The sequence below is a fragment of the Notolepis coatsorum genome, assembly GCF_963971535.1.
Source record: "Notolepis coatsorum genome assembly, chromosome: 20".
Lineage (NCBI taxonomy): Eukaryota > Metazoa > Chordata > Actinopteri > Aulopiformes > Paralepididae > Notolepis > Notolepis coatsorum.
In genome coordinates, this window is record NC_140184.1 from 33,387,165 (window position 1) to 33,414,994 (window position 27,830).

Here is a 27,830-nt window from a genome sequence, read left to right on the forward strand (position 1 = left end):
AGGAACAGATTGGCTTGGATTGGCTATAGTCTGTACAGTGATTTTCAGAGACTTAACTTCCTGCCGCAAGCCCTCTACGACCCCAAGCAGCTTATCCATTTGTTTGTCACGCCCAGATTGCTCAGTGACTCCACGCACCTGTGCATCAGAGGCCAATTTACTACCCTCCAACTCCCTAATCAGCTCCAATTCTGCAGCAAGATTAATGGCAGCCTCTAAGGTTGTAGGTTTGGCACTGCGAAGACTAACTCGCAATTCCCCATTCCCAACATTGGAAATAAAATGGTCCTTAGCCAACAAATCTTGGGTGTGGGCGTCCGCTGAGGGGTACGCTTTAACAACCAGCCTCCGAAGCGCAATACCAAATTCTCGGATATTCTCCTTATGTAGCCTCTTACGAGAAGAGAAGGTAGCCCTGCTCCAATCATCACTATCACATGGTTCTAAGCATCTACCCATTGCTTCTTTCAATAAGACATAATTAGCTTTAGCTAACCCACCATATACCTCGTGGGCTCGACCTGACAAGAGAAGACTCATACATTTTTGTCTCAATGATTCGCTCCAATTATTAACACCAGCGGCCATTTCAAACTGTTCAGCCCAATCAGACCATTCCCGGCCGGCACCAGTTAAAGTCTCAGGCATAAAAATGGGTCGGGACATAGCCAGATTACTACTAGGGGAAGGAGACGCGTCTGATCGACTTGTGCTTGCCTCAGCCGGCGGTTGGTTATCTCCAGGCATATTTATTCTATATCCCACCACTGTCACCAATGTAATAAATACGTGAGTTATACCAGTAGCAGGAGAAACTGCTATGTAGCAGGGAAACTGCTATTTATCCAAATGCCCTGAAATAACCAACTGCACAACCGGGGTACAAGGAATAACAACTTTATTTCATAAAGGTACCTATGCTAAACAATTATACAGAGGACACGGGATCTATTAATTAAAACCTATGAGCCATGAAGCCGATACGAATTTCCCCTCCTCACGCTACTGGAACCTGTGGACGGCTGGCTAAATTGTCTTCGTCGCCAGTGGATAACTCTCCACAATCGACCCCACCCCGGCCCCCGGGCCCTAACAGAGTCTGGTTACCGCTTGTAGCGAGGTGCTCCAACCCCGATATCTGAGTCCCACTGGCTTATCAATAGTCTCAGCGTCTCATCCCCGCGCACAATCAGTAACACCTGAGTTCAATAATGACAGCCACTTGAGTCCCTGCTCCTGACGTCATTACCCGGCCCATTCACATCACAGTAATATAATAACTGAGGAGGGCAGTAATACGCCTGCGGGAAATTCAAAAGAAGAAAGAAGAAGAAGAGCTCATCAAAAGAACTGCGGAGGGCAGTAATACGCCATGATGCGTCTACACTGCCGGAAATTCTAAAGAAGAAGAAATCCAGACTGGTTTGACCATAGATATATATAGAACACTAGATAGCTTGCCCGCGCTGCCGGCCAATGGAGAGCGACATCACTGAACCGCCGCCATCTTGGGAGGGTCAGCCTTGAGTGAGAGTGAGTGAGCTGCACAGACAAAAATACTCATAACTCGCTGAAATATTGACGGATTTACAAATGGTTTGGTTTATTACAAGCATTATTAACGTGGCTATGATTCAAGCGGTTTGTAAAAAAAAACCACTTTAAATTTTTTTTTAATAAGTATGCAGTATCATAACTACATATTTGATATTTATAGCAAACCAACCCGTTTGTAAATCCGTCAATATTTCAGCGAGTTATGAGTATTTTTGTCTGTGCAGCTCACTCACTCTCACTCAAGGCTGACCCTCCCAAGATGGCGGCGGTTCAGTGACGCTGGTGACTCCGCCTTAAGCTATCTAGTGTTCTATATATATCTATGGGTTTGACCCTCAAAATGGTCCACCGAAGTCAAACACATGTGGGTAAAGCCCTATTTTTGATAGTGTTTTTTGTCTATTTCAGACATGTAACATCCATAACGCAAAAATGTAACATCCATAACAGCACTTTTTTGTGATTCATTCCTTGAGAGGAAATGCCAGGTTTTCCTGAATGTGCTTTTTGGGTACCTCAAACCCTTCCCTACAAAGTGATAGTAAACATGTTATTCTTTGAAAAAGATATTCACAGAGTTTTCATCATGTGTTCAGTGAGTCCGAAAAGCTTGTCAATTTCCGTAACATCCATAACGCTGTGTATTTTGTCACCTATCTCAAAATCCAAAAGGTCAAAACATTTCTTACTGCAGGCTCATCTTTATCTCAATAAGTGTAACTAAAATGTGTAAATTATACTTCCAATTCAAATCGATGCCTTGTCAATGTTAAGTTAAGTTTCCAATGTTCTCTCTGAATGTAACATCCATAATGCTGGAATTGCCCACAATATAGTTTGAGTACATTTAAAAGCCTGTAGTTTTACTTCCACTCAAGTACATTTTTAAGTATTTCCCTCTACTTTTAATTTAGTAAATTAAATCGTTGTGCATAACAGTACAATACAGATCTGTAATTTACAATAAAACACTAATTCTGAATGTATAGTCTCTCAAAATTGACATGAACTTTGTTAGATTAAAAAGAGAAACATGGGACTTACAGTAACAGCGTCCATGAAGTCCACAGCCAGGGGGGGGGGGGGGGGGTATTACACAAAATCTTATTTTTAGTTCTGCTCTTCATTTTATTTGACTAGTCTGGAATTTTCCATTTTCCAGATTAGTACTTTAATTACCAGTACTTCTACCTGTGAAATATATTTAAGTGCTTTTTCAACCTCAGGTCATACTGAAAGTTTAGCTGGTAGATGGAAATAACTCAGTGGGAATGGAATTCTTAGTCAAGGAATATTTTCATCAACATTCTCTTCTATATACGGTTTCTGTGGAATTGTGTTGCTGAGCTTGAACCTCAGTTTATTTCCTGTCAGCTTTGATATTAGCAAGCACTGCAACAGGAAATACACTTGGGTCCATTTAAAATGTTTATATGGTCAAGATATGAAACCGTCAACAGTTTATTAGTTCAGATGCAACTTGATCAATTTAATTGAGCTAAAACGAAGCCAGGACCCCTCTGATCTCTATGATCATCATCATAATACTCACTTTGTAAGATCATTCTGCACGTCACTATATATACAGTACAGGCAGTGGATTCCCACAGGTGTAAATCTTCCTCTCAAATTCTCATTAGAACATAAAAATACACTGAATCCAGCACTAGATGGCATCAATGCACAGTTGTAAAAGAAGCCTTTAGGACTAGTACTTGTCTTTGACACGTCAGCCTGCATTATCTTTGCCATCCTCCCAAGTAACACACCCACCGCCAACTGCCCAGCCACCCATACACACCATAATATGGACACAATTATCAAACTATACTATTATGGGGGGTGTACTTTGGTATAAAATCATTCCTAAATGGAACTATTCACAACCCGGGTCTGTGGATTATTTTGAGTAACTGTGTCATGATGTCTGGAGAGAAACATTGCTGTAGAGTTTTTCCAACTGTATTTTTGAGCACCTCAAATACAGTGCCATTCAGCTCCAGTGACGGCATACATCTATATGGCAGATATCTCCAGAACTCAGCAAATCACACCAAAACAATTTGGATGGATAGATAGAACTCTGGGTAAGAGGAAAAAAAGTTTTTTGACTTTTGTGTGAACTGCCCCTTGATATGTGCTGTCATTATGGTGTATACTATTCCAAGGAAACTATAAAATAAGTAAGGGTCATCACACCACTGTGTAGCATGTGAACGCACATTGGTGCCAAGTGTGGAAACTTTCAGTTCAGCCAACATTGAGTTGAATGGGATCACCATCTCCTCGTTAATGTAATTTAAACAGGTTACATCGGATGTCAGAATCATCTGCAATTTGTTGCATTGTTAACTAGCTAACATTTGATATATTGGTTGATGTATATTTCCTCAGATAGCTGGTATATTTTTAATTGTAATACAGGCTTCAATAGAACTGGCACCAAGCAGAGCAGAGAGCGCTGGTATTCTGACTTGAAGACCCTTCCTTATTTTATTGTTTCCTTGTACTATTCTAGGAAGTAATACATACATCTCTGTGAAATTATAAAAATATATATACAATATTATGGTCTTAGTGAGTATTAGCAGAGGCATACGGAAAGGCCTTCATATATACACAACATGTTTTTCATATTTCACTAAGCTGTAATTATTATTTCTGAAATAATATCATAACATCATACATCTTAACTCTTTGTGTTATGTTAACTCCCACTTATTGTGTTCCATCCGTTTTTGACCAGCCCTACAAACTCTTTATTAGCACACCCTTACCCTGTAGTAATGTCGTACCATGTATTACCCTGTAGTACCATGTAATACTCTGTAGTACTATGTAATAATTACATAGTACTACAGAGTACCATGTAATGTCATGTAATACCCTGAAAAACAAAAAACGATGTAATACCCTAGTACATAGAGTACCATGTAATACCCTGAAAAACTATGTAGTGCCCTGTAATAGTACTATGTAGTACCATGTAATAACTCTCAAAACAAATACATTTGTACAAGATGGTTTATAGTTCTGGCATATGTGTGACTTTATAAGCATAATTACTTTGCTTTATTTTGGTGGAAGCTGCCAAGAGAGCCTGACATACACCCAATGTACAAAACACTTTGTGGTGTATTATTTCACTGCCTTTTGCACGACCCATCTCTCGGTTTTCTAAGGTTTCAAAATCCTCCTCTCCTCTGACTCTCTCTTCCCAAATGTGCATCTCTCATTCCTGATGGAGGTGGATTTAAGGAGTGAAATCAACAAAGGGATCATAGCTTTCACCCGAATTCACCTTGTCAGGCTATTTCTTGAAAGGAGCGGGTGCACTTTTTGTTTTGTGCACTGAGACAAAATAAACTAGGTTTGAACTGCTGGTATGATGAGCTTGGTAGTGGGTTTTTTCCCTCCTGTTTCTGCCTTTTTTGAAGTGTGTTAATTTATGTAGAGGCAGAAATGATGCCCTAGTGGTGAATAGGTGTTTATGTATCCTGCCATGACTTTAAAGGAAAACTCCAACATTTTGGGAAATTAGCTTATTTAACATCTTCCCTGGAGTTAGACAAGATAGTATACCTTTTTTGTCTCTGTGCATGTTAGGGAACACCCGCACCGTTAGCGTAGCTTAACATCATCGCTGGAAGTGGGTCAGACTTTTACCCTGAAGTTCCCTACAGTCCCCTACAGTCACGAAATACACTCCAAATACAACTCCAAAACGTTCCTGTAAACATGTTGTGACCTGTGTATTTACCACGTGGAGAAATAAAAAATTATTTAATTCGACATTTACGTTTTCTAAGCAAATATACTCTGAACTATTTTTTGCCTAACCACTCCTCTCTGGGCGCAGTGATTTCACGCAACGCAGTGCTACTTCCTAACGCTAACGCCAGTGTTTGTTTACATTTTCATTTCATTCAAAGGATCAGAACCGATTGAAGTTTATGGATACCATGACTGTGGTAAGTTTTAAGGGGCTAGCGTTACACAATAAATGAGTTATAATAATACCACACGTGTGTGGATTCACTCGCCCAAATCCTGTAGCCGTGCATCGTAGTCACGAAAGGGGCTAACTAGGTCGATAGTCCAGCAACATTATGTCCTATTCATCAATCTCACAATATTCGCTAACGTTAGACAGATGGAATACAGCCTTCCATCTAAAAACATAAATTAAAACTTACCACAGTCATGGTATCCATAAACTTCAATCGGTTCGGATCCTTTGAATGAAATGAAAATGTAAACAAACACTGGCGTTAGCGTTAGAAAGTAGCACTGCGTTGCGTGAAATCACTGCGCCCCGACAGGAGTGGTTCGGCAAAAAATTGTTCAGAGTATATTTGCTTAGAAAACGTAAATGTCGAATTCAATTATTTTTTATTTCTCCACGTGGTAAATACACAGGTCACAACATGTTTACAGGAACGTTTTGGAGTCGTATTTGGAGTGTATTTCGTGACTGTAGGGAACTTCAGGGTAAAAGTCTGACCCACGTCCAGTGATTATGCTAAGCTACGCTAACGGTGCGGGCGTTCCCTAAGCCTAATGCATGCACAGAGACAAAAAAGGTATGCATCTTCTTGTCTAACTCCAGGGAAGATGTTAAATAAGCTAATTTCCCAAAATGTTGGAGTTTTCCTTTAAGGGTGACTCAAGATGAGACCTGCCAACCTGGTTTGTCCTGTCTTGTTGATTGTCTTTTTGTGTTTGTGATTCTTGCATCTTGTTCATAACAGACAAACAGAATTATTGAAATAAAGAAAACATTGGAGTTGTGCTGAAGGGTTTGCAATTAGGTAAAATTAGACCTAAAATAATCCCCCTTTAAGTTCACCAACCTGTTTAATATGTGGGAGTTAAGTTATTTATTTACCACATAAAGTTACACTGTCTGCCTAGTGCCTACTTATGGCATCTCAGGTTATATGACGGTGCTGCCATCTAGTGGGCCAGAGGTGGTAGTGTTCCCTCGTATGTGCGTTACTTCCTCTAGGAGGTTGTTGACGTAGAACTTGGCCGGACTTGTTTAGAGAACAAACGTACACCCAGCGTTGCTCTCGTTAACGTTATAGTTTGACGGTGACCAAGGATGTAAAGTTGCTTACCAAGCGGACATTATACCACCAAGAGAGAGTGAGTTTAGTACCCAGCTAATTCGATGTTTAGTAAACGTCTGGGATTAGCACATTACAGCGGACTATAGTATTCCCCATTTATCGTTAACAGTTAGCCGAAGCTAGCTAGCTCGGTGCTAATACCTGAAGTAGCTTCAGCTCATGCTTTGATAGCTGCTCTATACTGGACATATCAGTCGATATATAACACAGACCAGAGAACATTTAGATAGGGTCTGTGTCGAAGGGACGCTGTAAAAGGACACAACTAGTCCTATGTAGTAGCCACTAGCAGTAGCCTGTGGTACAGAGGGGACCAGCGTGTCTGCAGCAGCTGTCGGCGTGCGCCGTGCAGCACCACGGAGCGGAGCGAGACACTCGGATCCACCACAGCGGAGCATCTGGTCTGCAGGAGCAGACTGGTGGCGCCTATCGGACCAGGCAGCGTCTTCCCGCCCTCATCTCACCACGCAGCGGTCTACTACTCCTCGTTACAGAACCCATCCGGGTTCTTCCTCCCCACCAGGATTATTAAATCTCTCCACCTCTCTCATCCTGCAGAGGGAATTGTTCCTCTGACACAGTGGTAACCGCGGCAACGTTTGGCCAGAACACTTTAATATAACTATTTGGGCGCCCATCTAAATTTAGTAATAGTATTTAATTAGGCATTGTGTAACGTGATAACAATATTTGTATGTATCTTTTTTCCCCTTTTTTCCTTATATAAAGGCATTATGATTCAAACAGTTTCCTCGCTCTTTCTAGTTTAGGTGACTCCATTTTAAGTTATTCACTCAGTTGTGTATTTGGTACAATTAGTTTAAGAGTTAAGGCATCCTACCACACCCCCTAAGGTGACAATTATATACAGTCCTCTAAGCCAGTGCTTCCCAATCCTCTCCTCGAAGCACCCCAGCCGTTCCATGTATTTGTTAAATTCCACCACCAGCACACCTGATTCAACTTAACAAGCCCTTTATTAGTTGAATCAGGTGGTGGAAATAAGCTCCCGCACAATTTGGTCCTTCGAGCCGGATTTAAACCAGATAGGATGTCACGAAAGAGCGAGGCAGGTTCAAATGGTTCCCCCCCCCCCCTTCCCTGAAGGGAAGACACGTGCTCCTAGGGAGCGTAGATTACCCTCCCGACTAGATGACTGTGTCCTGGGTACACCCAGTAGCCCTAGTTCGGAGAGAAATCAGCATGTGCTAAACACATCAGCGCCGACGACTACGCCGCAGCTGAGATCATGTTGCTGCAGAGGGTGCAGCGGGAGGTCTTCCAGATCGAGATGGCGTGCTTGGGACGGAAGATGGAGCTACCAAAAGACAGCAAGCTGAGGCTACTGGCCCCCGAACTGGACGAGAAATACCTCATACGTGTCGGAGGCCGCCTACGACGGGCTCAGGGCCTCACCGAGGACAGCAAACACCCCATGCTACTCCCCTCGAAGCATCCGGTGACTAACTTGGTGATTCATCACTATGACACCAAATTGTATCACCCTGGAGCGGAGCGGCTCTTCGCGGAGCTCAGGAGAAGGTTCTGGATACTTCGCGGCCGGGAGGCTGTGCGGCGTTACCAACGGTCATGCACAGACTGCCAGAAGCTCAGAGCCCAACCCATCATGCCACGAATGGCTGACCTCCCATCCTGCCGCCTCCGTCTCCAAGAAGCGCCCTTCCACAACACGGGCATGGACTGCTTCGGGCCCTTCACCATCAAGGCGGAGATCGGGAGAGCAACTGCTAAGAGATGGGGAATCATCTTCAAGTGCCTCACCACGAGAGCCGTCCATCTCGAGGTGCTGGCTGAAATGACAACAGACAGCTTCCTCCAGTCATTCCGTTGATTTACTGGAAGGAGAGGGCGACCCCATACCTTATGGTCTGATCACGGGACGAACTTCAAGGGAGGAGAAGCTGAACTCATCAAGAGTTACCACCAGATGAGTGAGGAGTTGAGGGACGAGCTGGCCTCCCAACAGGTCACCTTCTCCTACAACCCTCCAAATGCACCCCACTTCGGTGGAATGTGGGAGAGAGAGGTCAAGTCAGTAAAGGCTGCTCTAGCAGCCTCGCTCAGAGGACAGGTTCCGAAGGCAGAGGTCTTCAACACCGTGCTGGTGGAGATTGAAGCCATTCTGAATTCCAAGCCACTGGGGTACGTCAGTAGCGACGCGGCCGATCTCGACCCCATAACACCCAACAGCCTTTTGATGGGGCGGCGAGACGCGGCCCTTCCCTTTGCGGTCTACGCCTCCACCGAGATCATCGGCAGAAGACAATGGAGGTATAGTCAGGCTTTAGCCGACCAATTCTGGAAGAAGTTCACCACCGAATATCTCCCATCGCTGCAAGGCCGCCGCAAGTGGATCACTGAAAGAGGCAACCTAGAACCAGGAACCCCAGTCATGATCGTGGATCAGGCACTCCCCCGAGCCCGCTGGCTCACCGGAGGGGTGAAGAGTGTGGTAAAAGGGCAAGACGGAAGAGTCCGCTCGGCTATCGTGGATGTCGGAGGAAGAACATACCACAGACCAGTGGCTCGACTGATCCGACTACCCCCGTACTCTGACTCTGACCAGCCTGAGTGACTACTAGACATTCAGCAGACCTCAGTACTGATTAGTGCCGCAAATCAAATTGCTGAAGGGTCTGCAATTAGGTAAAATTAGACCTAAAATAATCCCCCTTTAAGTTCACCAACCTGTTTAATATGTGGGAGTTAAGTTATTTATTTACCACATAAAGTTACACTGTCTGCCTAGTGCCTACTTATGGCATCTCAGGTTATATGATGGTGCTGCCATCTAGTGGGCCAGAGGTGGTAGTGTTCCCTCGTATGTGCGTCACTTCCTCTAGGAGGTTGTTGACGTAGAACTTGGCCGGACTTGTTTAGAGAACAAACGTACACCCAGCGTTGCTCTCGTTAACATTATAGTTTGACGGTGACCAAGGATGTAAAGTTGCTTACCAAGCGGACATTATACCACCAAGAGAGAGTGAGTTTAGTACCCAGCTAATTCGATGTTTAGTAAACGTCTGGGATTAGCACATTACAGCGGACTATAGTATTCCCCATTTATCGTTAACAGTTAGCCGAAGCTAGCTAGCTCGGTGCTAATACCTGAAGTAGCTTCAGCTCATGCTTTGATAGCTGCTCTATACTGGACATATCAGTCGATATATAACACAGACCAGAGAACATTTAGATAGGGTCTGTGTCGAAGGGACGCTGTAAAAGGACACAACTAGTCCTATGTAGTAGCCACTAGCAGTAGCCTGTGGTACAGAGGGGACCAGCGTGTCTGCAGCAGCTGTCGGCGTGCGCCGTGCAGCACCACGGAGCGGAGCGAGACACTCGGATCCACCACAGCGGAGCATCTGGTCTGCAGGAGCAGACTGGTGGCACCTATCGGACCGGGCAGCGTCTTCCCGCCCTCATCTCACCACGCAGCGGTCTACTACTCCTCGTTACAGAACCCATCCGGGTTCTTCCTCCCCACCAGGATTATTAACTCTCTCCACCTCTCTCATCCTGCAGAGGGAATTGTTCCTCTGACACAGTGGTAACCGCGGCAACGTTTGGCCAGAACACTTTAATATAACTATTTGGGCGCCCATCTAAATTTAGTAATAGTATTTAATTAGGCATTGTGTAACGTGATAACAATATTTGTATGTATCTTTTTTTCCCTTTTTTGCTTATATAAAGGCATTATTCAAACAGTTTCCTCGCTCTTTCTAGTTTAGGTGACTCCATTTTAAGTTATTCACTCAGTTGTGTATTTGGTACAATTAGTTTAAGAGTTAAGGCATCCTACCACACCCCCTAAGGTGACAATTATATACAGTCCTCTAAGCTCCCGCACAGGAGTAAATGACGTTTTTATTTTATTTTAACCCAGGCCCTATTTAAACATTGCCTGGCATGATGTTGACTAGTGCAGGCCATAATTTCACTGATCGCTTTATTGAGAAACTTACTGCAGAAACTGTGCTACATCCCCCCATCAGCCTGCAATCCAATCCAATGGAGCTGGAGTTACGAGGTTTCCTTCCGCCAGCAACGATAATGAAGACACATCTGATTATACTGTGAGATTACTATTTTGGAAAAGGACATGTATCATTGTGTTTGAAGGCTAAAACACAAATACCCCATTGGATTGGAGCCTGGCTAGAGCAGCATAGTGCGATGTAATAGTTGAAATTGTGGCCTGTATAGTTAACAACATCATGCCAGAACAAGAAAGTCCTGTAAGCAAGCACCACTCCAGAATCTCCCATAAGTGGTCACTTGAACAAGCAGTGACTGAGATAGTTATGGTCCATGGAAGAGCGTTTATTATTTCCATACTTACCTGTATATAAATGCTTCTGTCTGTAGGATTGTGATTATTTATGCGACCTCTGAAAGGCGTTGTATTTATTTGCATAACGTCTTCACTAAAGGGGTTGACTGGAGCTAAACCTATATAGACTCAAATACACCGTTTGTTATACTTGTATGTATACATCATAACATTGATCATATGTTAATGTACAATAGACTACAACATTACTAAAAATAAATATTGAAGTCACTGATGCATAGCCTGTACTGGCATATAAAAGAGGGGCAGTAACTATTTTGGACTGTCAGGACCATAATTGGACAGAATTCACCTTTGTCGTGCCTCGTTTGTGTCCAATGCCGGTTTATCACATTCGTGTATTTACTATTTGGTAGTTGGTACAATAGTGTGCGTATTTCATTGCGCACGACTACAGATCAAGTCCGTAATAATGCAGTGAATTTCTTCTATATACGATTATGTCCGGAGAAAATGCTGTAGTACATCATTGCTTGATTGGACGCAGGCAGCAGGGGACATGTTGGCGCGAGCCTGCACGGGCGTGAAAGGTCGGGCCACGTGCAGCAGCACCGTCGGGACCGCGCGCCAGCAGCACGCACTCTGCAGTTGTCAGTGGATGCAGCTCGAACACGGCAGCATAGTGGGGCGAGACTAGAGACACACCCAGCGGGAATATAATGGCACTCGCTTGTGCGTCAAAAAGCAATACCCAAAATGGTTCCAAACTATCCTGCAGGCACGTTATGGAAATTCTGGTCAAGAGAGTGGAAGAGAGGACTCTCGTCAAGCGCGAGAGGCTGTTGTCGAAATTACCTGAATCATGACAAAGAAAATGCGACAGAGATTTTCTCCTAACGCGCTCGCGCTCTCAAGACACCAGACAAGTGAGCGCGCACAAGCACCATGCAGGTCACGCAAACGAAACGCGCTGCGCAGCTTTTCTTAAAGCAAATGACGGCGTTCCATAAACAACTGACTTCAGTGATATAGGTAATGATTTTTCGTTCGTTTTTATTAATCATCAAACAATTACATTTTCGGACTACTGTACTTGAGAAGCAAGATGGCGCTGAGGCGGTCAGGTGACCTTGTTTTCCTTTCCGTAATGCCAGGAATGTAAAGGAGACGGAAGTGGTTGGTGGTTGAAAGTACTTTCCACAACAACAGTGGAGGGTGCAGGTCTGTGGGTTCTCCTCCAAACGCATGACCATGGCATCAATCATTCATTTGGCGAAGCCCCTTATCAGAACAAGTGTAGTGTTTCTTTGGATTTGGGGGTAGAGTGTTTCACTGTAAAAAGACATCCAAGTCTAGGACGCTCTACATTTCATATAATAAAAAATAGTAAAATACAGAATTTCAGTTATTGGTGGATACGCTATATAACAAGGCAATGTTGTATTCCAGTCGTAATAATTGAATTGCAGTTCTTTTTTAAAGGCCCATGTCGCCTGCAGTACACGGTTTATTCAAGTGACACCCATTATTAATGGAGAGGTTAGAGTCTAAATGTGCAGTTTGTGTGGCTTCACGTTGGTTTCTGTGCATTCGATGTAAACTTAACATTATTAACAAACAACCAAACGTTGACAACGAAACCCCACCCAACTGTATAAGTGTTTTGATTGGTGAGCGAGTCTGTGTAAATCCGTTCCCTCTTTATGTGGCGCCTGCGATTGGTCAGCGGTGACGACGATCCGGAGAGCTATTCCCGCCCACCGAGAAGATCAAGTTTGAATGAACAACAGCAGTCTGTTCAAGAGGCAGTATAGTAGCATTAGCAGTAATTACTAAAAGTGTATATAGCATATCGAGGGTGAGCTCGTCAAAGATGGACATGAAGAAAAGGATTCACCTAGAATTGCGAAACCGCACTCCATCAGATGTAAGTTGCATTCGGATCTTGTCGATCATCATGTTTCGGACTGTGAGCTAATGGAGAATATTTCGTGTGATGTCTTGCTGGTGGGGATACAAAGTTTCTTACAAGTTTACAATGACGGAAGGCAGGGTGTTGCATTGTCGCACTGCAAACGTGTTTACAGTTGACGAACGCTGTGGATATGTAAAGCCAACTTTATATGGATTAACCATTTTGAATGTGCAGTTTGACAAATGCACCACTGCTTTTTCGCCAGCGGTATAAACAAGGCGAGCAGCAGAAGCCATTATTTGTAACTTTTCAGCTTCCTTTCCTTCAACATTATTGTTGTTCCAACGAACTAACGTTAAATGCTCCCGTTATCTCCGCGCGTCTGGCAGCGAATCTATGAATATAAAAATATATATATTATATATAGATGTATCATCAGACTTGCGTTCTCGGTTTTAATCATCAATGCCTACACTGTACGCATTTCAATGGTTAATATAGCCTGCTGAAAGTCACGATATGATCAATGATGAACAGGCAAATGTCTGTTGAAATAATTATCATCACCAAAACAGTAGTAGCCTACCGTAACACCGTTAGGCCTTGCCATTTCAAGTTTCATAATTGATTAAAAAATGTATTGGATCTAAACTTCGGCACACACTAAATGCGTGCCTAAAACAAATACTGCATAGATATGTAAAACTAATTGCACCGTGCGCTCTGGTAAGAAAGTGACGTTACTTTGGATTGCACCCAAATAGTAGTGACGAGAGAGCATTGTGGCACGGTGATAAAAACAGCCCACATGCATCATGCTTTGTATTGCTCGCTGGGTGAACATCCACGGTTGTTTCGACGAGGCGCCGTGTGTCTCAACCCGCGGTACAGCAGCTCCAGCGAGAAGCACTGTATCCTCCAGCCGCGCTGCTCCCGTTCTCAAGAACTAGGACAAGCCGCCATTTTACTGAGAAACAAAGACAATTCGAAATACTCATGTAAATTGCTTTTCAATCGACACAATTGATAAACGACCTTTCATACCGTTTACAAAAGTACCCTAAACACGGGATCAATCCAATCGGCGACTGTTTAGTTTGCAAAGCAACAATGTAACGTTTGCCTGCCGCCTCTAATCGGCTTTCGCTGCCCCTCCTACTCGCATAGATGACCCAGTGCACGACTCGTAGGGCTGTCCTAGCGTCTTCTAACCCCTAGTTGTTTTGACGCGTATAGTCGTATTATACCTTCGTTATACCTTGCGCATTCATAATAGTAAACGTTTAACCGCATTGCTATCAATACCATTACAAACCCTTGCATTTAATTTGCAGCTGTGCAAAGGGTAAATGTGGTATTTTCGCAATAGAACAACATCCATTGCATCGCGATACCTACACAAGAGTGATGCTGTCAATTATCGCGTGAATGGTCGGGAATACTTTTTTAGATTATATTACAGCAACATAACATCATGGAAATTAAAATACACTATAGATTAGAATACATATTATTATAGAATATAATTTGATATAGTAAAATATGCTGGCTATTTCTGTTTCCGGTCATCTTGCACTGTGTAAACTGCACGTGACAACATTACACTACATGCATTGACTTTAACCTAAAGATGAATTTGAGTACTTTTGGGTCGAAAAAATTTACACATTACATAATGTTCCACTTCATTTACACCCTTTTGTGTTGCAGGTAAAAGAACTTGTGCTAGACAACTGTCGCTCAAACGAAGGCAAAATCGAGGGCCTAACAGATGAGTTTGAAGAGCTGGAATTCCTAAGCACAATCAACGTTGGCCTGACAACAGTTGCCCACTTGCCGAAGCTAAATAAACTGAAAAAGGTTGGTTGTGGCGCAAAACACTTTGAAAATACTGTTTCATTCTTGATGTTTAGTGTAAAATGTGTTTTGGGGGTTACCTGGCTTTGATGATTTATTATTTTTGAGTTGATCAATCGATTGATTTTGAAAAATCTCTCCTCAGCTTGAACTCAGTGATAACCGTATCTCAGGAGGGCTGGAAGTGCTGGCAAACAAATGCCCCAACCTCACACACCTTAACCTCAGCGGCAACAAAATCAAAGACCTCGGCACAATAGAACCCCTGGTAAGCAGCCTGGCCCTGAGAATATCACAGATCGCGGCCCGTATGCACAGCATGCCACATTATCCACTCAACTTCCTCCTTTTCTCCTTTTTGGCAGAAAGAATTGGGGACCCTGAAAAGCCTAGACTTGTTCAACTGTGAGGTGACGAACCTGAACGAATACAGAGACAACGCCTTCGAGCTACTACCCCAGCTCACATACCTGGACGGCTACGACAAGGAGGACAAAGAGGCACCGGATTCTGACGCAGAGGTATACGCCGACGTGGATGATGAGGAGGAGGAAGAGGAAGATGAAGATGGTAGGTTCTAGGATGGTGGGGCTGCTTCGAAATGAATGTGGTACCCCATGCACTGTTTTATGAATCATAGAAATGTATATTGATGCAGTGATTAATGAAGACCACCTGGTGTCTTGTTTTTGCCCAGATGTAGATGAGGAGGACTATGATGAAGATGCAGCACCAGGAGATGAAGAGGAGGAGGAGGGAGAGGAGGACGACGAGGAGGAGAATGAAGAAGAGGAAGAGGACGGTCTCAGTCCAGAGGTGAAGACTAGATTCAATAGTATTTTCAAATTGTAATCACTAAAAATCTTGAGAGGAAAATATTGATAAATTGTAAACCTCTTCACGTTATAGGAAGGAGAGGAGGACGACTTGAACGATGGAGAGGTTGATGATGAAGATGATGAGGGTAAGTAGAATGATTTGTCTTTATTTTTTTATAAATCCAAGTGCTAAAGAATATGAAACGGCAATAGAAGAATATCCCAACAAACGGGTGGCAAAGACCAGTAATGAAAACCATCTCAAGAAATATTCCAATACAGTTCAGAAAATACTTGTTCTTCCCCATTACTTGGCTGTGTCCTCAACTTCTTGTTCCTCTCCTCTAGATGAAGAGCAAGCCCAGGGCCAGGGCGAGAAGAGGAAAAGGGAGTTGGATGAAGAAGGAGAGGAGGATGATGATGATGACTGAGAGTCTTTGTTAAAGGGGAACAACATCCAAATTAAGAATTCCATCATGTTATTTCCAAGGCCGAGGAAAGTTCAATCAATATGTGTGAACATGAGCTACTCTCTACTAAAGCCAGACACCAGATAATCAAGACTCAAACTTGTGATATCTGGAGCTGCTCCATTGACAATGAACGAGAGACTGATTTTATGGACCCATAGTTTGTTTTATTAAAAAAAAAAAATTATACCAAATAAGCTTTATTCTATTGTAGTGTTCTTGGTTCTGAAACAGAAAATGTACATGTATAATCAGAACATTCCCCTGCTCTCAGTATCATCTTTACCATCTATCTTATTGCATCATCTATGGAGCAGCTCCAGTCTTTACACTTGATGACATCACAAATTAGAGTTTTAGTACTATAGTTTTTGAATTTTGGGAAACTTTATCCATGTTAACTAATATTTTCAGATCGCCTTAGACCAGAAGAATATGCGTATGAATTCTGAAAATGGGTGCAGTTCCCCTTTTAAGCTTAGCTGTGACCTGACTGTTTTAAACCTGTATTTCCCAGTCCCCTGTTTTAAAGCTGTATTTCCCAGTCCCCTGTTTTAAAAGCTGTGTTTCCCATGTATTTCCCCTGTTTCATATTGCAGTAGGAGTGGGTAGTGTTACTGGCCAGTCAGGTAGAGTGGTCTTCTAAGGATTTAAGTTAATTTGGTTTATGTACAGTTTTGAGGCTCCTGTATTCCACTCTTAACTGTCCACTGCAAACAGCTGGTGGACCTATGAGAGATTTTGTAATATCAAATATTTAGCAAATGTAACCTTTTTAAGAATTGTTTTCTCACCACTTGTGTATGACCAATTTCTGAAGATGACTTGCATATTTTGAGACGAATTACCAAAAAATCTAAAACAAACAAAAAGAATAAAAAAACGTTAGAGGGCATGTCCGAGTATATTTTAAGTCAACTACTGGATTTTCATGTATGGCTGTCTCCTTCCTGTTTTAAGCTTATTTTTTGCATTGTTCATTTTTATGTAAATTATGTGTTTGTGGTGTCACCAGTATGCCAATATTCTCTGCTGTTCTGGTGTGAAGTTATGTCTGTCTGGACATGCACAGCATGACCTTCACAGGTCATCTTTTTAAAGCATAGCAAATAATGTCTGCCCTTGTCAAAGGTTCTCCTGCTCCTTATATCCTCAGCTTTGATAGTTCGGAAATTACGTGTTCTTGTAAATAATGACCAAATCTATTTTTTTGTATTCCCACTTTGATAATGGCAGACATTTAACACAACTGAGTTGAAACTATGAATTGTAATAAGATATTAAATATGTATGCTGCTTTATCTAAAGTTTGCAGTGTGAGATTTCTTGAATTTGAACATACTTTGTATCCATACTCTTCATAAAGAGAAATGGTCAACATTTAGAATTCATTATCGCTTCTCTACAATGTTTGTGTCTGACACGGTGGTAATTTATGTATTTGTGGTGGTGTAAAGAATAGATGATATTAATGAACTTGCAAAGATGTGATTTGAAAAACATGGTTTAAAGTGATCTTTCAGGGCAGCATCTGGAAAATGGTCAATCATTTGGATTTTCTTACCAATATTTAAGTTACTGGTCAAAATTGGGCATATATGTCGATGATTTTCACTCCGTATGTTAAATCTATACCTGTCATGAGCCACATTTTTTGTTCCCCTCCCATCCACTTGAATAAATCGTTTTCTATACATAGGTTGTGGTTTTTACAGATTAATGCTAAAGATGTAATCTACATAGTTCAACATTTCTCTTCTTGAAACTAGCCTGATCACTCCATAGCAGGTTTAATTTAGTATGTTATGTAGTAATGATTGGTTAATTATTGCCGAACACTCAAATCAGAGAGCACACAATAAATCTCAGTGTTGGGTTTTTACTTGTCCTCCATGAAGAACAGATTATCACCAATCCAATGGCAAACAATTCCGGAATCCCATAATTACACACTCCCTTCACTGTCCTAAAGGTATGGCAGGAAAAGCTGTGTAACAATTCAACATATAATTGTAATATGCTAAGACACATGTTGTTTTCGTCCCCCTCTGTTAAATTAGAGACTTAATAAACATTTCTAATGGAACGCAGCGGTTCCATTGTTGACGACCAAATAGCGAAAATCGACCGGTTTTCATTCATTGCCAGAGAAGAGGGAGGAGCAGCGGAGAATGACAAGAGCGAGTGAAATCCCCGTATGTTGTCGCAAGTCTTCAACTTTTTCATCCTTCTCCCCCCTCCTGCAAGAGCGAACACCAATCCGAGAGCAGATGTACCGTCACGTGTGTGCAGCATCGGCAATGCTTTTTTGGGTTATATTTGAACTAATAGGCACGCCCCCATTTCCAGTGGTGGACAATAACTATGTATTTTTTTACTCAAGCACTACGTATAGGTATAGAGGCACTTGTACTTTACTTGAGTATTTTCATTTTAGGGAACGTTGTACTCCATTACATTTCAAAGGAAATGTTGTACTTTTTACTCCACTATATGAAGCCAGTTACCTTGAAGACAAATATTTAGCATAGAAAACATGGCAAAATGTATGAAGATGATGTACTTTCAAATTTGAAGCCTGCCAACTTCAAAAGGACATAATCAGAGCAGCATAACTGGACCACATACCACTTTAAAGCAGTGTGGAACTTTTACATATAAATGAACTATGATTACATTTAAGCCCTTGCCAAGCAGGTTTACACAATGCCGATTAAGCCTATCACTACCAAGGGACTCTCTGTATTTTCCAACATACCAGAGTAGTGTCTGTAGACATTCCCGCGCTGGCACACTGGTAGTGATGTGTTTTAGGCCAACCAGCAATGATTGGTTAGTTTGCCAGAGCCCAGAGCGGAAGAGAAGAAGAACAAGAAGAACAACAGTAGTGACGGAGTGAAAATGGCGGAAAGACAGCGAGGACAAACGCGGATGACTACTTACTTTCACTGCCAGTATGGTGTACTGTAGACAAAAGTTCTGCACTGTAGCTTTATCATAATCTTTAGAGGTTTGAACGCTCCGAAGCACTGGAGTACACAAATATTACGTACTTTTACTTTTGATACTTAAGTACATTCAATATCAAATACATTTTTAATAGATGACATTTACTTTTACCAGAGTATACTATTTTATCTGGGTATTTCTTTTACTTAAGTAAAGGAACTGAGTACTTCTTCCACCACTTCCAATTTAGCTAAAACTGAAGGAAACAAGCAAGTTTGTCGTCAATAATGGGACCGCGGTGTAACTACTAACTTGAAAACGGTGAAATCCAGCCAGTTGGCTGTCTTTAAGTCCATCTAAAAGAGGTTGTTCTTTACATAGTACAGCTCCGACCTACCTAATCTAACCTACCTCTTTACTTATCTAAACAAACCTCACGGTCCTAGAATCAGTGGCCAGTCTTCTGCCACATGACAATCAACACCTTCGCTGCAGCATTTTCATTATCCCTGCAAGGAGCATGTACTATACATTTACAACATCTGCAATGTGTCATTGGTTCTACAATACAGTTAAAGAGTTATTAATGCTGCAGTAGGCAAATTCTGAGAAATGAGCAAGAGTGAGTTTACCTGCCCAGCAGAAATAGAGCCGAGCTCTGCATCACTTTTCAAGCCCATGCACATGCAACAATGGACCTGTCTCAAACCCTGCCCTCTTTTCTTGATCCTCCAATCACAACTGTCGCTTACCTCGGACAACCAAGTTTGTCCGAGGTAAGCGACAGCTGTGATTGGAGGATCAAGAAAAGGGGCAGGGTTTGAGACAGGTCTATTGTTTTCCAGAGACACCCAGAGGCACCAGCAGCTTTAAACTGAAAAGAAAACACACACACACACACAGACCACTTAGCAGGCCAAAAACATCTGATGCCCGGTCTTTACAACCAATCACATGTCTTTGGCCTGCCAAGTGGTGTTCCTGGGGCACATCGGAAAAACACCACCATCACATTCCTGGTCAAAAAAAATACACACACTGTGCAACACCACCTGCCGATCAGAGGCTGTGAGTTTTAAATTCAGCTTAAAGGTGCTAGTGCCTCTGGGAGTCTTTGTCGTGCACGCATGGTCTTGAAAGGTGATGCAGAGTTTGCTCTATTTTTGCTGGGCAGGTCAATTCACTTGTGCTAATTTCTCCGAAGTTGCCTACTGCAGCTTTAAGTTTTCGTTCCTTTTCAGTTTTTCTGGCACAGACTTTTTGACCTGAACCCTTGTCACAAGCTTTCCCTTAAATTGTGATTAGAAAAAAAAAAACATGGCCTTATGGAACAAATTCCATTATGGTTGTAAATATAAATTACATTTCTTTTTGTCAACCAGTCAACCATATCAAGTGTGAAATTAATTATGGAAATACAGCTAGTGATTGGAGCTGGATTAAAGTCACACATTACATATTTTCTGATACTTATCAAATGTTACTACAGTAAATGTCAATTAATTGTCACACAAATCCAGCTCTTAGCCCTCTGAAATGTCAGACAAAAGGAAACACTATAATGGAAATATTTCAATAGCAATTCGACCCATGTCTAAAAATTAAAAGGTAGGAGACAACCTGAACTGCAAGAATTATACCTTACACCTCAACTAAAAACAGATATCTAAGTAAAACCACAATTTAACAGTGGTATAACCTAGAGTGACTGAAAGGGAAGGTTAATAATTCAGCTTGTTATACTTGTTAGGCTTCCATAAGCACATACGTATACCTTCTTTTAGTGTTATTTTGATGCAGTCTAAGGGTGTGTTCACATCTGAAAGTCCAGGGATAGTCCAAACGGACTATCGATCTAAAAGGACCATAGTCCACTTAAAGGGACCATGGTCCACTTAAAGTGGACCAAACAGAGTAGGTGTGAACGCGCCCTTAGAAACCTAATACCATTCAAAGAAGCATATACAACCAAATCTTGTTTCAACCTTTTTGGTGGGAAAGGTCAACATCATAAACATTTGCACAGTTGTCACTTCATACAAAGACATAGTGAGATGAACTGATATACATGTTATTAGCTAAAAAGGTAAAATGTAACAAATAAATAAAATGAACATACCCCTTTCCTACCAAAAAAAAAGAAAAAAAAGCTTAAAAACTACAACAATGCTTGGACAAACTGCTTTTAAGACTACATTTGGGTCGCTGTATGCCAGTCTTGAGATCAGCTGTTTTATATTGCCAATATCATTTCCAGGAGAGAAAAGAGGATAAAAAAAAGTAGTTCTGTGATGCATGTCATCCATGTCTGCAAAAAAATAAAACCAATCTGAAGCTCTGCTCATCCGTCAGGTCCAAACAAGTTAACTGTCCGCCATTCCCCGCATTTCATTGTATACTTGCCGTGACAAATAAAACTCTTGACTTGACTTGACTATTCTGGAGACTGAGATGTAGCCACAGATTCACTTGCTGTGTCCGCTGTGGGGTCTAAGGCTTTGGGGGCAGAACAACTGGAAGGAGAACATCCCTCTAACTCTTCCTCAGCCCAGGGCAAGGAGGCCTTTGGGAGAGGAGGGGGTGGAGGTGTGGTGGGGGTGATGAAGGTGCTGGTGTAGCAAATCTTCTTTTAGGGGGGAGGGGGGGGGGGCAAGGCTTTGCCACTTGGACAGTAGAGGTGTCATAGCAGCTGAGGCTGAGACAAGCCCCCAGGTGGTCTGTCTGTTATTATTATAATTTTTTTAAAGATATTTGTTGCCTCGCAATATATCAATGGATATCACTAATTAAAAAAAAAAAATGCATAAATAATCCCCATTTCAGCAGGATACAAATTGCTGTACCAACATTTAAGGTAACAATCCATCAACATTATCTTACGATCATTACTTAATGTCATTACCATTATTACATTATTCCAGTAATGGTACCAGTTATTACATTATCCATCAGCTATTACAGATGAACACCATCTGGGGCAACAAGGATGAGGTTGATGTCATATGGGAAGGGCTGGGAGGCGTTATGAAGGTAGGAATCTGGGGCAAAGCGAGCTGATTGGCCAGTCCAAAGGGGTCAGAGGTCAGATGTTGTTGGGGCTGACGTTCTTCAGGTTGTTGAGCTCCAGCTCCAGTTGGCGTATGCGTACGTCCTTGGTGGCCATCTCCTCTTTCAGCCGCCTCAGCTCATCCTGCTGCCGGAAGAACATCCGTAGGAGCTGCATACATACGACACACACACACACACACACCAAGCCATGCATAGAAACACATATGCATGTGCACACACACATACAGTGTAAGTGGTGGAACTTTACAGAGCATGTAACTAGGAAATAATATTTATTTAACATAATATTTATGGACTAAGCATAGCCAGATCAGCAGCAGTTACATTTCACCTTACTGCACCGACCAATTCATTTATTGACCTTCTTTTTATCCATCAGTTCATGAATCCATTAATCTATCCATGTGGTCGTTCACCTCACCCCCCATTTTCTAGAGGCGTTACAATTATATTCTGCAGTAATTCCATTCAGTTCTGATAGTTTGGGCAAAGATTTGACGCCCTGGCTTGTGCATGTATGCTGACAAAGGAATGTTTCATACAACATAATGTCCACAAAGCCAAACGATCCCTTTCATTTAGAAAATGTGGATATCCAATCATCATACAATAGAGACCTGAAATCCCCCCCCCCCTCTCTCTCTCTCTCTCTCTCTCTCTCTCTCTCTCTCTCTCTCTCTCTCTCTCTCTCTCTCTCTCTCTCTCTCTCTCTCTCTCTCTCTCTCTCTCTCTCTCTCTCTATCTATCTATCTATCTATCTATCTATCTATCTATCTATCTATCTATCTATCTATCTATCTATCTATCTATCCCTCCTTCTGTCTATCCTTGTATCCATATCTATCTGTCTGTCTGTCTGTCTGTCTGTCTGTCTGTCTGTCTGTCTGTCTGTCTGTCTGTCTGTCTGTCTGTCTGTCTGTCTGTCTGTCTGTCTGTCTGTCTGTCTGTCTGTCTATCCTTGTATCCATATCTCTGTCTGTCTGTCTGTCTGTCTGTCTGTCTGTCTGTCTGTCTGTCTGTCTGTCTGTCTGTCTGTCTGTCTGTCTGTCTGTCTGTCTGTCTGTCTGTCTGTCTGTCTGTCTATCTATCTATCTATCTATCTATCTATCTATCTATCTATCTATCTATCTATCTATCTATCTATATATCCCTCCTTTTGTCTATCCTTGTATCCATTCCTCCCTATGTTATAGACGGTGTCACTGGGATTCTGTTGCTAGGGAACAGTCTGATCCCAAGTGTATTTCTTGTGAGTTATTGCATTAGCAAACATTGCAACAGGGTCTGTTTAGAATGTTTATGTTGTCAAGATTTAACCGTCCATACTGTGGTTCCTTTCTTGTGTCTGTGTGCCAGTTAGGGACTATAATGTGTATGTGTTATTTTTTTTAGATTTCAAATAAACCAAACCAAAAACAAAAACCCCTCTCCAACTATCTATCCATTCAACATCATTCTCTCTCACACCTCGTTCTCTGTCCTGGGTGGTACATTTTCCAGCAGGTCAATACCGTTGACCGCCACACTCTTCTTTTCTTTAGCTGGGGCTTTGAACACCAGCTGGTTGGGGCGGAGGTAGCCCTCCTTCAGGGACACCAACACTGGGTCTGTATGCACACACACACACACACACACACACACACACACACACACACACACACACACACACACACACACACACACACACACACACACACACACACACACACACACACACACACACACACACACACACACACACACACACACACACACACACACACACACACACAGTCAGAAATAAACATAGTATCAATGAGAGTATCAGTAATACACCTGAGTGAAGTCTAGTAAAAAAAAAAAAAAAAAAAAAAAAAAAAAATATATATATATATATATATATATATATATATATATATATATATATATATATATATATATATATATATATATATATATATATATATTATAAAAAATGTTTTTTCTAAAAAGGTAATCGTGAGTTAAAAAAAAATAGTGGCGTTAATAGAATCGGGCATTAATGCGTTAATACCGCGCTAACTTTTACAGCCTTCTTCTTCTTGTGAATATTCGGCAGTCTAGACACCTTTCTGCGTATTGCTGCCTAACTACAATCTAGTTTACACTCTTCTTCTTCTTCTTCTTCTTCTTCTTCTTCTTCTTCTTCTTCTTCTTCTTCTTCTTCTTCTTCTTCTTCTTCTTCTTCTTCTTCATCTTCATCTTCTCATCTTCAAAGTACATTACTATTGTTTGTCTCCTTCTTCTCTGCTCCTCTTGTCTGTCTCCTTCTTCTCTGCTCCTCTTGTCATACAATCACAATCCAAACATCATCTCATCTCTCGAAGTGCCCCCCCAAGGAGGGAACCCTCTACCTCTTATCCCAAAACTCCTCTCCTATTTGACAGCCTTATATATCATACATATTATTTATATTATTCAAATGGATCTCAAATATGTTCCGTTGTGATGTCACAGTATGATGTCATAATCAAACTTTCTACAACATTTGTGTATCTATTCAACAATTCTTGTTTGTTTCCGGCTACTTGTCTGTAAGCTTGAATATATTCTGTAGATACAATTTAAAAATCCCCACATGACAACGATAAACCAAAACCTGACGACGCTGCATAGAAGAAGCTGCTTCGCGTAGCTCAGTCCGTATAAGAAGTGGTTTTGTTGTAGGACAAATTTACAACAATTGTTTAAAACATTTAGTTCGAAGGTAGATTCTGTTTTTGAGCCAACTTTAAAATGAGCCAACAACGACAGCTACAGTATTGCAAGTTTTTGAGCAGTACCAGGCATCACAGTGGCAGTTTGTTCAGACTATTGCTGAACTTGCAAGCAGACCGCAGAACATAGAGACCCTGCAAAATGCAAACGTGATGTCCGTGCTGCGGCCACTGCTTCTGGACGCGGTGCCCTCCATCCAGCAGACAGCGGCCCTGGCCCTGGGATGCCTGGCCGACCACAGTGACCACCTGGCCGAGGCCGTGGTGAAGGGAGACATTCTTCCCTTACTGGTCTCCTCTCTGGCCCAACAGAACAGGTTCTATAAGAAGGCGGCAGCGTTCGTGCTGCGTGCGGTGGCCAAGCACTCCCCTGCACTGGCCCAGACGGTGGTGGACTGCGGGGCGCTGTACGAGCTGGTCTACTGCCTGGAGCAGTTCGACCACGACGTGAAGGAGGCGGCCGCCTGGGCTCTGGGCTATGTCGCACGCCACAACGCACAGCTGGCCCACGCCGTGGTGGACGTGGGGGCCGTGCCCCTCCTGATCATGTGCCTCCAGGAGCCCGAGGTGGAACTGAAGCGCATCGTGGCGTCGGGCCTCAGCGACCTCGCCAAGCACTCCCCCGAGCTGGCCCAGGTGGTGGTGGACTCCGGAGCCATCGTTCACCTGGCGCGGAAGATCCTCAACCCAGACGCCAAACTCAAGAGGCAGGTGCTGTCGGCCCTGAGCCAGATCAGTAACCACTCAGTGAACCTGGCGGAGATGGTGGTGGAGGCGGAGATCTTCCCTGCGGTGCTCAGATGCCTGAGGGACCCCGACGAGTACGTGAGGAAGAACACCACCACGCTGATCAGAGAGGTGGCCAAGCACACGCCTGAGCTGTCCCAGTTGGTAGTGAATTCTGGTGCTGTTGTAGCCGTGGTCGACTACCTGGGCAACTGCAAAGGGCATTGCCGTGGAAACCTGCAGTTGCCAGGCATCATGATGCTAGGCTACGTGGCGGCTCACACGGAGAACCTCGCCATGGCCGTCATCGTCTCCAAGTGGGTGCCCCAGCTCAGCCTGTGTCTATCCGAAGAAGACCCCGTCCCCGAGGATCACATCAAGGCGGCCACAGCCTGGGCCATCGGCCAGGTGGGCCACCACACCCCAGAGCACGCCAGGGCTGTAGGCGCGGCCGGTCTGCTGCCCAGGCTGCTGGCTCTCTACATGGACGCCAACAGCTTAGAGGACCTGCAGGTCAAGTGTAAGACGGCACTGAAAAGCGTGCTGCAGAAGTGCACCCACTTCCCGACCCTGGAGCCCCAGCTGCACGACGCACCCTCCAACATCCTCAGACACGTGGTCTGCCAGATCAGCAAGGTTCTGCCCCACGACAGTAAGGCCCGACGTCTCTTCGTGACCAGCGGAGGGCTGAAGAAGATCAAGGAGATCGAGGCCGAGGCAGGCTCCTCCCTGCAGGAGTATATCACTGCCATCAACAACTGCTACCCCGAGGAGATTGTCAGGTACCACTCACCAGGCTACTCAGAGGCTCTGCTGGAGACGCTGGAGAATTACCAGCCAGCCTGACTGCCCCCCCTCCCGGCCTGACTGCCCCCCCACCCTATATATATATATATATATATATATATATATATATATATATATATATATATATATATATATATATATATATATATATATATATATATATATATATTTCTTTTTTACATATTTTTTTTTTTCATTCTTTCCAAAAGAAAAGAGGCCTAGAAGCGTGGCTAACGCTAATGGCACGCATACCAGAGGCTAACTGCCTATTCTATTCTGACATCATACTGTAACATCACAAATGTTCTAGAATCGTCTATTATGACATCATACTGTGACATCACAAATGTTCTAGAATGTTTTATGATGTCATAATAGCACATTCTAGAACATTTGTGATATATTTATACGCAGGAAAGAGGATTTCACAAACAAACCATCGGATGCAATACCGACAAGCTAGACTTGCTAGCTATCATTGGTTTTGTGTTCCCCCCGCATTATGTTATATTATATTTGACCGCAGTCAGGATGTCGACTACTATGTATCCACTAGAGAGCATCTACAACCTCATTCCAAAGGAGGAGGTTAAAATACAGAAACCACCAAGGCATATATCCAGGTTTAGACCAACAGTTGTCCATGAGAGTAAGTTAAATAAGGATGCAATGCAGACAATGGGACCAGCGAAGGTAGACGTGCCATCCCGAGAGAAATACCTGGTCAAGCATTCCAAGGAGCCAGATCTTCCTGAGAAGAAACCATGTTCAAAACGGAATAATAACAGCGGCACCATGAGGAAACCTGATGTTCCTTTGAGAACAGACCACCCACTTATCATTCGCACAAAAAAGGATTTCATAAAGAAAAACGTCATTGAAAATGTAATGGCGGTGACAAGGAGGCCGCAGCCGGCCTACGCTGACACCAAAATGGGACACAAGCAGCCACTTGAAAATTCAGGCCTCGTCCCGAAGTACATAAAGAGAAAGGACTATGGAGAGACACCTGAGTACCTCCTGCAGCGCAAAGAGGAGACGATGAGGGCTCAGGCGGAGTATGACGACTACGTCAAAGAGTGCGAGAAGCAGGGGGCCATGAAAGTGTTTTCTGAGGAGGAGCGGCAGACGACTATTAAGGGCCTGAGGGCCTCATGGAAAGAGCTGCATCATCAGTTCCAGGGCCTTTCTGTTGTCACAGACACCATAGCCAAAAAACACCACAAGGAGTACCTGGAACAAGCAATGAAGCAGCTGGAGCACGACATTGATCTCTTTGAGAGACACAAGACCATCTACATTGGCAACAACTAAGACATTTCAAAGAAACAAAATGTTGTAAAATAGTAACGAGAGAAGAAACTGCCTCTTGAGTTGACTTGATTGTTTAAGATGTGAAGATTTGGATAGAATCAATAAATAGTCCTATTACATAAAAAATGTATAATTTCCATCCTTAGTTATGGAGTGATTGTAA

General features: G+C 42.8%; 4 protein-coding genes across 5 annotated transcripts in view; 3 read left to right on the plus strand and 1 right to left on the minus strand.

Moving 5' to 3' along the window:
* Positions 1–12,111: 12,111 nt before the first annotated feature.
* Positions 12,112–17,368, plus strand: anp32a (acidic (leucine-rich) nuclear phosphoprotein 32 family, member A). The gene is made up of 7 exons (XM_084337744.1): positions 12,112–12,934; positions 14,633–14,782; positions 14,925–15,047; positions 15,145–15,349; positions 15,477–15,595; positions 15,689–15,743; positions 15,946–17,368. The coding sequence occupies exons 1-7, from the start codon at positions 12,881–12,883 to the stop codon at positions 16,026–16,028; spliced, it is 789 nt and encodes a 262-aa protein (XP_084193870.1). The 5' UTR covers positions 12,112–12,880; the 3' UTR covers positions 16,029–17,368.
* A 4,286-nt stretch (positions 17,369–21,654) lies between these two features.
* coro2ba (coronin, actin binding protein, 2Ba) overlaps positions 21,655–27,830 on the minus strand; it is a 163,724-nt gene continuing 157,548 nt past the window's right edge. For both annotated transcript variants that reach the window (XM_084337146.1, XM_084337147.1), the window contains exons 11-12: positions 23,553–23,692; positions 21,655–22,233 (exon numbers count right to left, since the gene is read on the minus strand). In XM_084337146.1, coding sequence (XP_084193272.1) covers positions 22,099–22,233; positions 23,553–23,692 — 275 coding nt within the window. In that variant the 3' untranslated portion in view covers positions 21,655–22,098. The remainder of the gene's footprint in view (positions 22,234–23,552; positions 23,693–27,830) is intronic.
* LOC311246906 (uncharacterized protein) lies at positions 24,869–26,392 on the plus strand (the record flags this gene model as incomplete). The annotated part of the gene is made up of 1 exon (XM_084337148.1): positions 24,869–26,392. Exon 1 carries the CDS (start codon positions 24,974–24,976, stop codon positions 26,390–26,392), a length of 1,419 nt encoding a protein of 472 aa, XP_084193274.1. The 5' UTR covers positions 24,869–24,973.
* On the plus strand, positions 26,885–27,667 carry LOC311246907 (enkurin-like; the record flags this gene model as incomplete). The annotated part of the gene is made up of 1 exon (XM_084337149.1): positions 26,885–27,667. One exon carries the CDS (start codon positions 26,885–26,887, stop codon positions 27,665–27,667), a length of 783 nt encoding a protein of 260 aa, XP_084193275.1.

What these genes read in the sequence shown, in the direction of transcription:
- anp32a (XM_084337744.1), top strand. Translation starts at nt 12,881, where the DNA reads ATGGACATGAAGAAAAGGATTCACCTAGAATTGCGAAACCGCACTCCA. An exon ending in GAAACCGCACTCCATCAGAT is followed by an intron (nt 12,935 to 14,632) that starts GTAAGTTGCATT and finishes TTTGTGTTGCAG; the next exon opens with GTAAAAGAACTTGTGCTAGA. An exon ending in AGGACGGTCTCAGTCCAGAG is followed by an intron (nt 15,596 to 15,688) that starts GTGAAGACTAGA and finishes TTCACGTTATAG; the next exon opens with GAAGGAGAGGAGGACGACTT.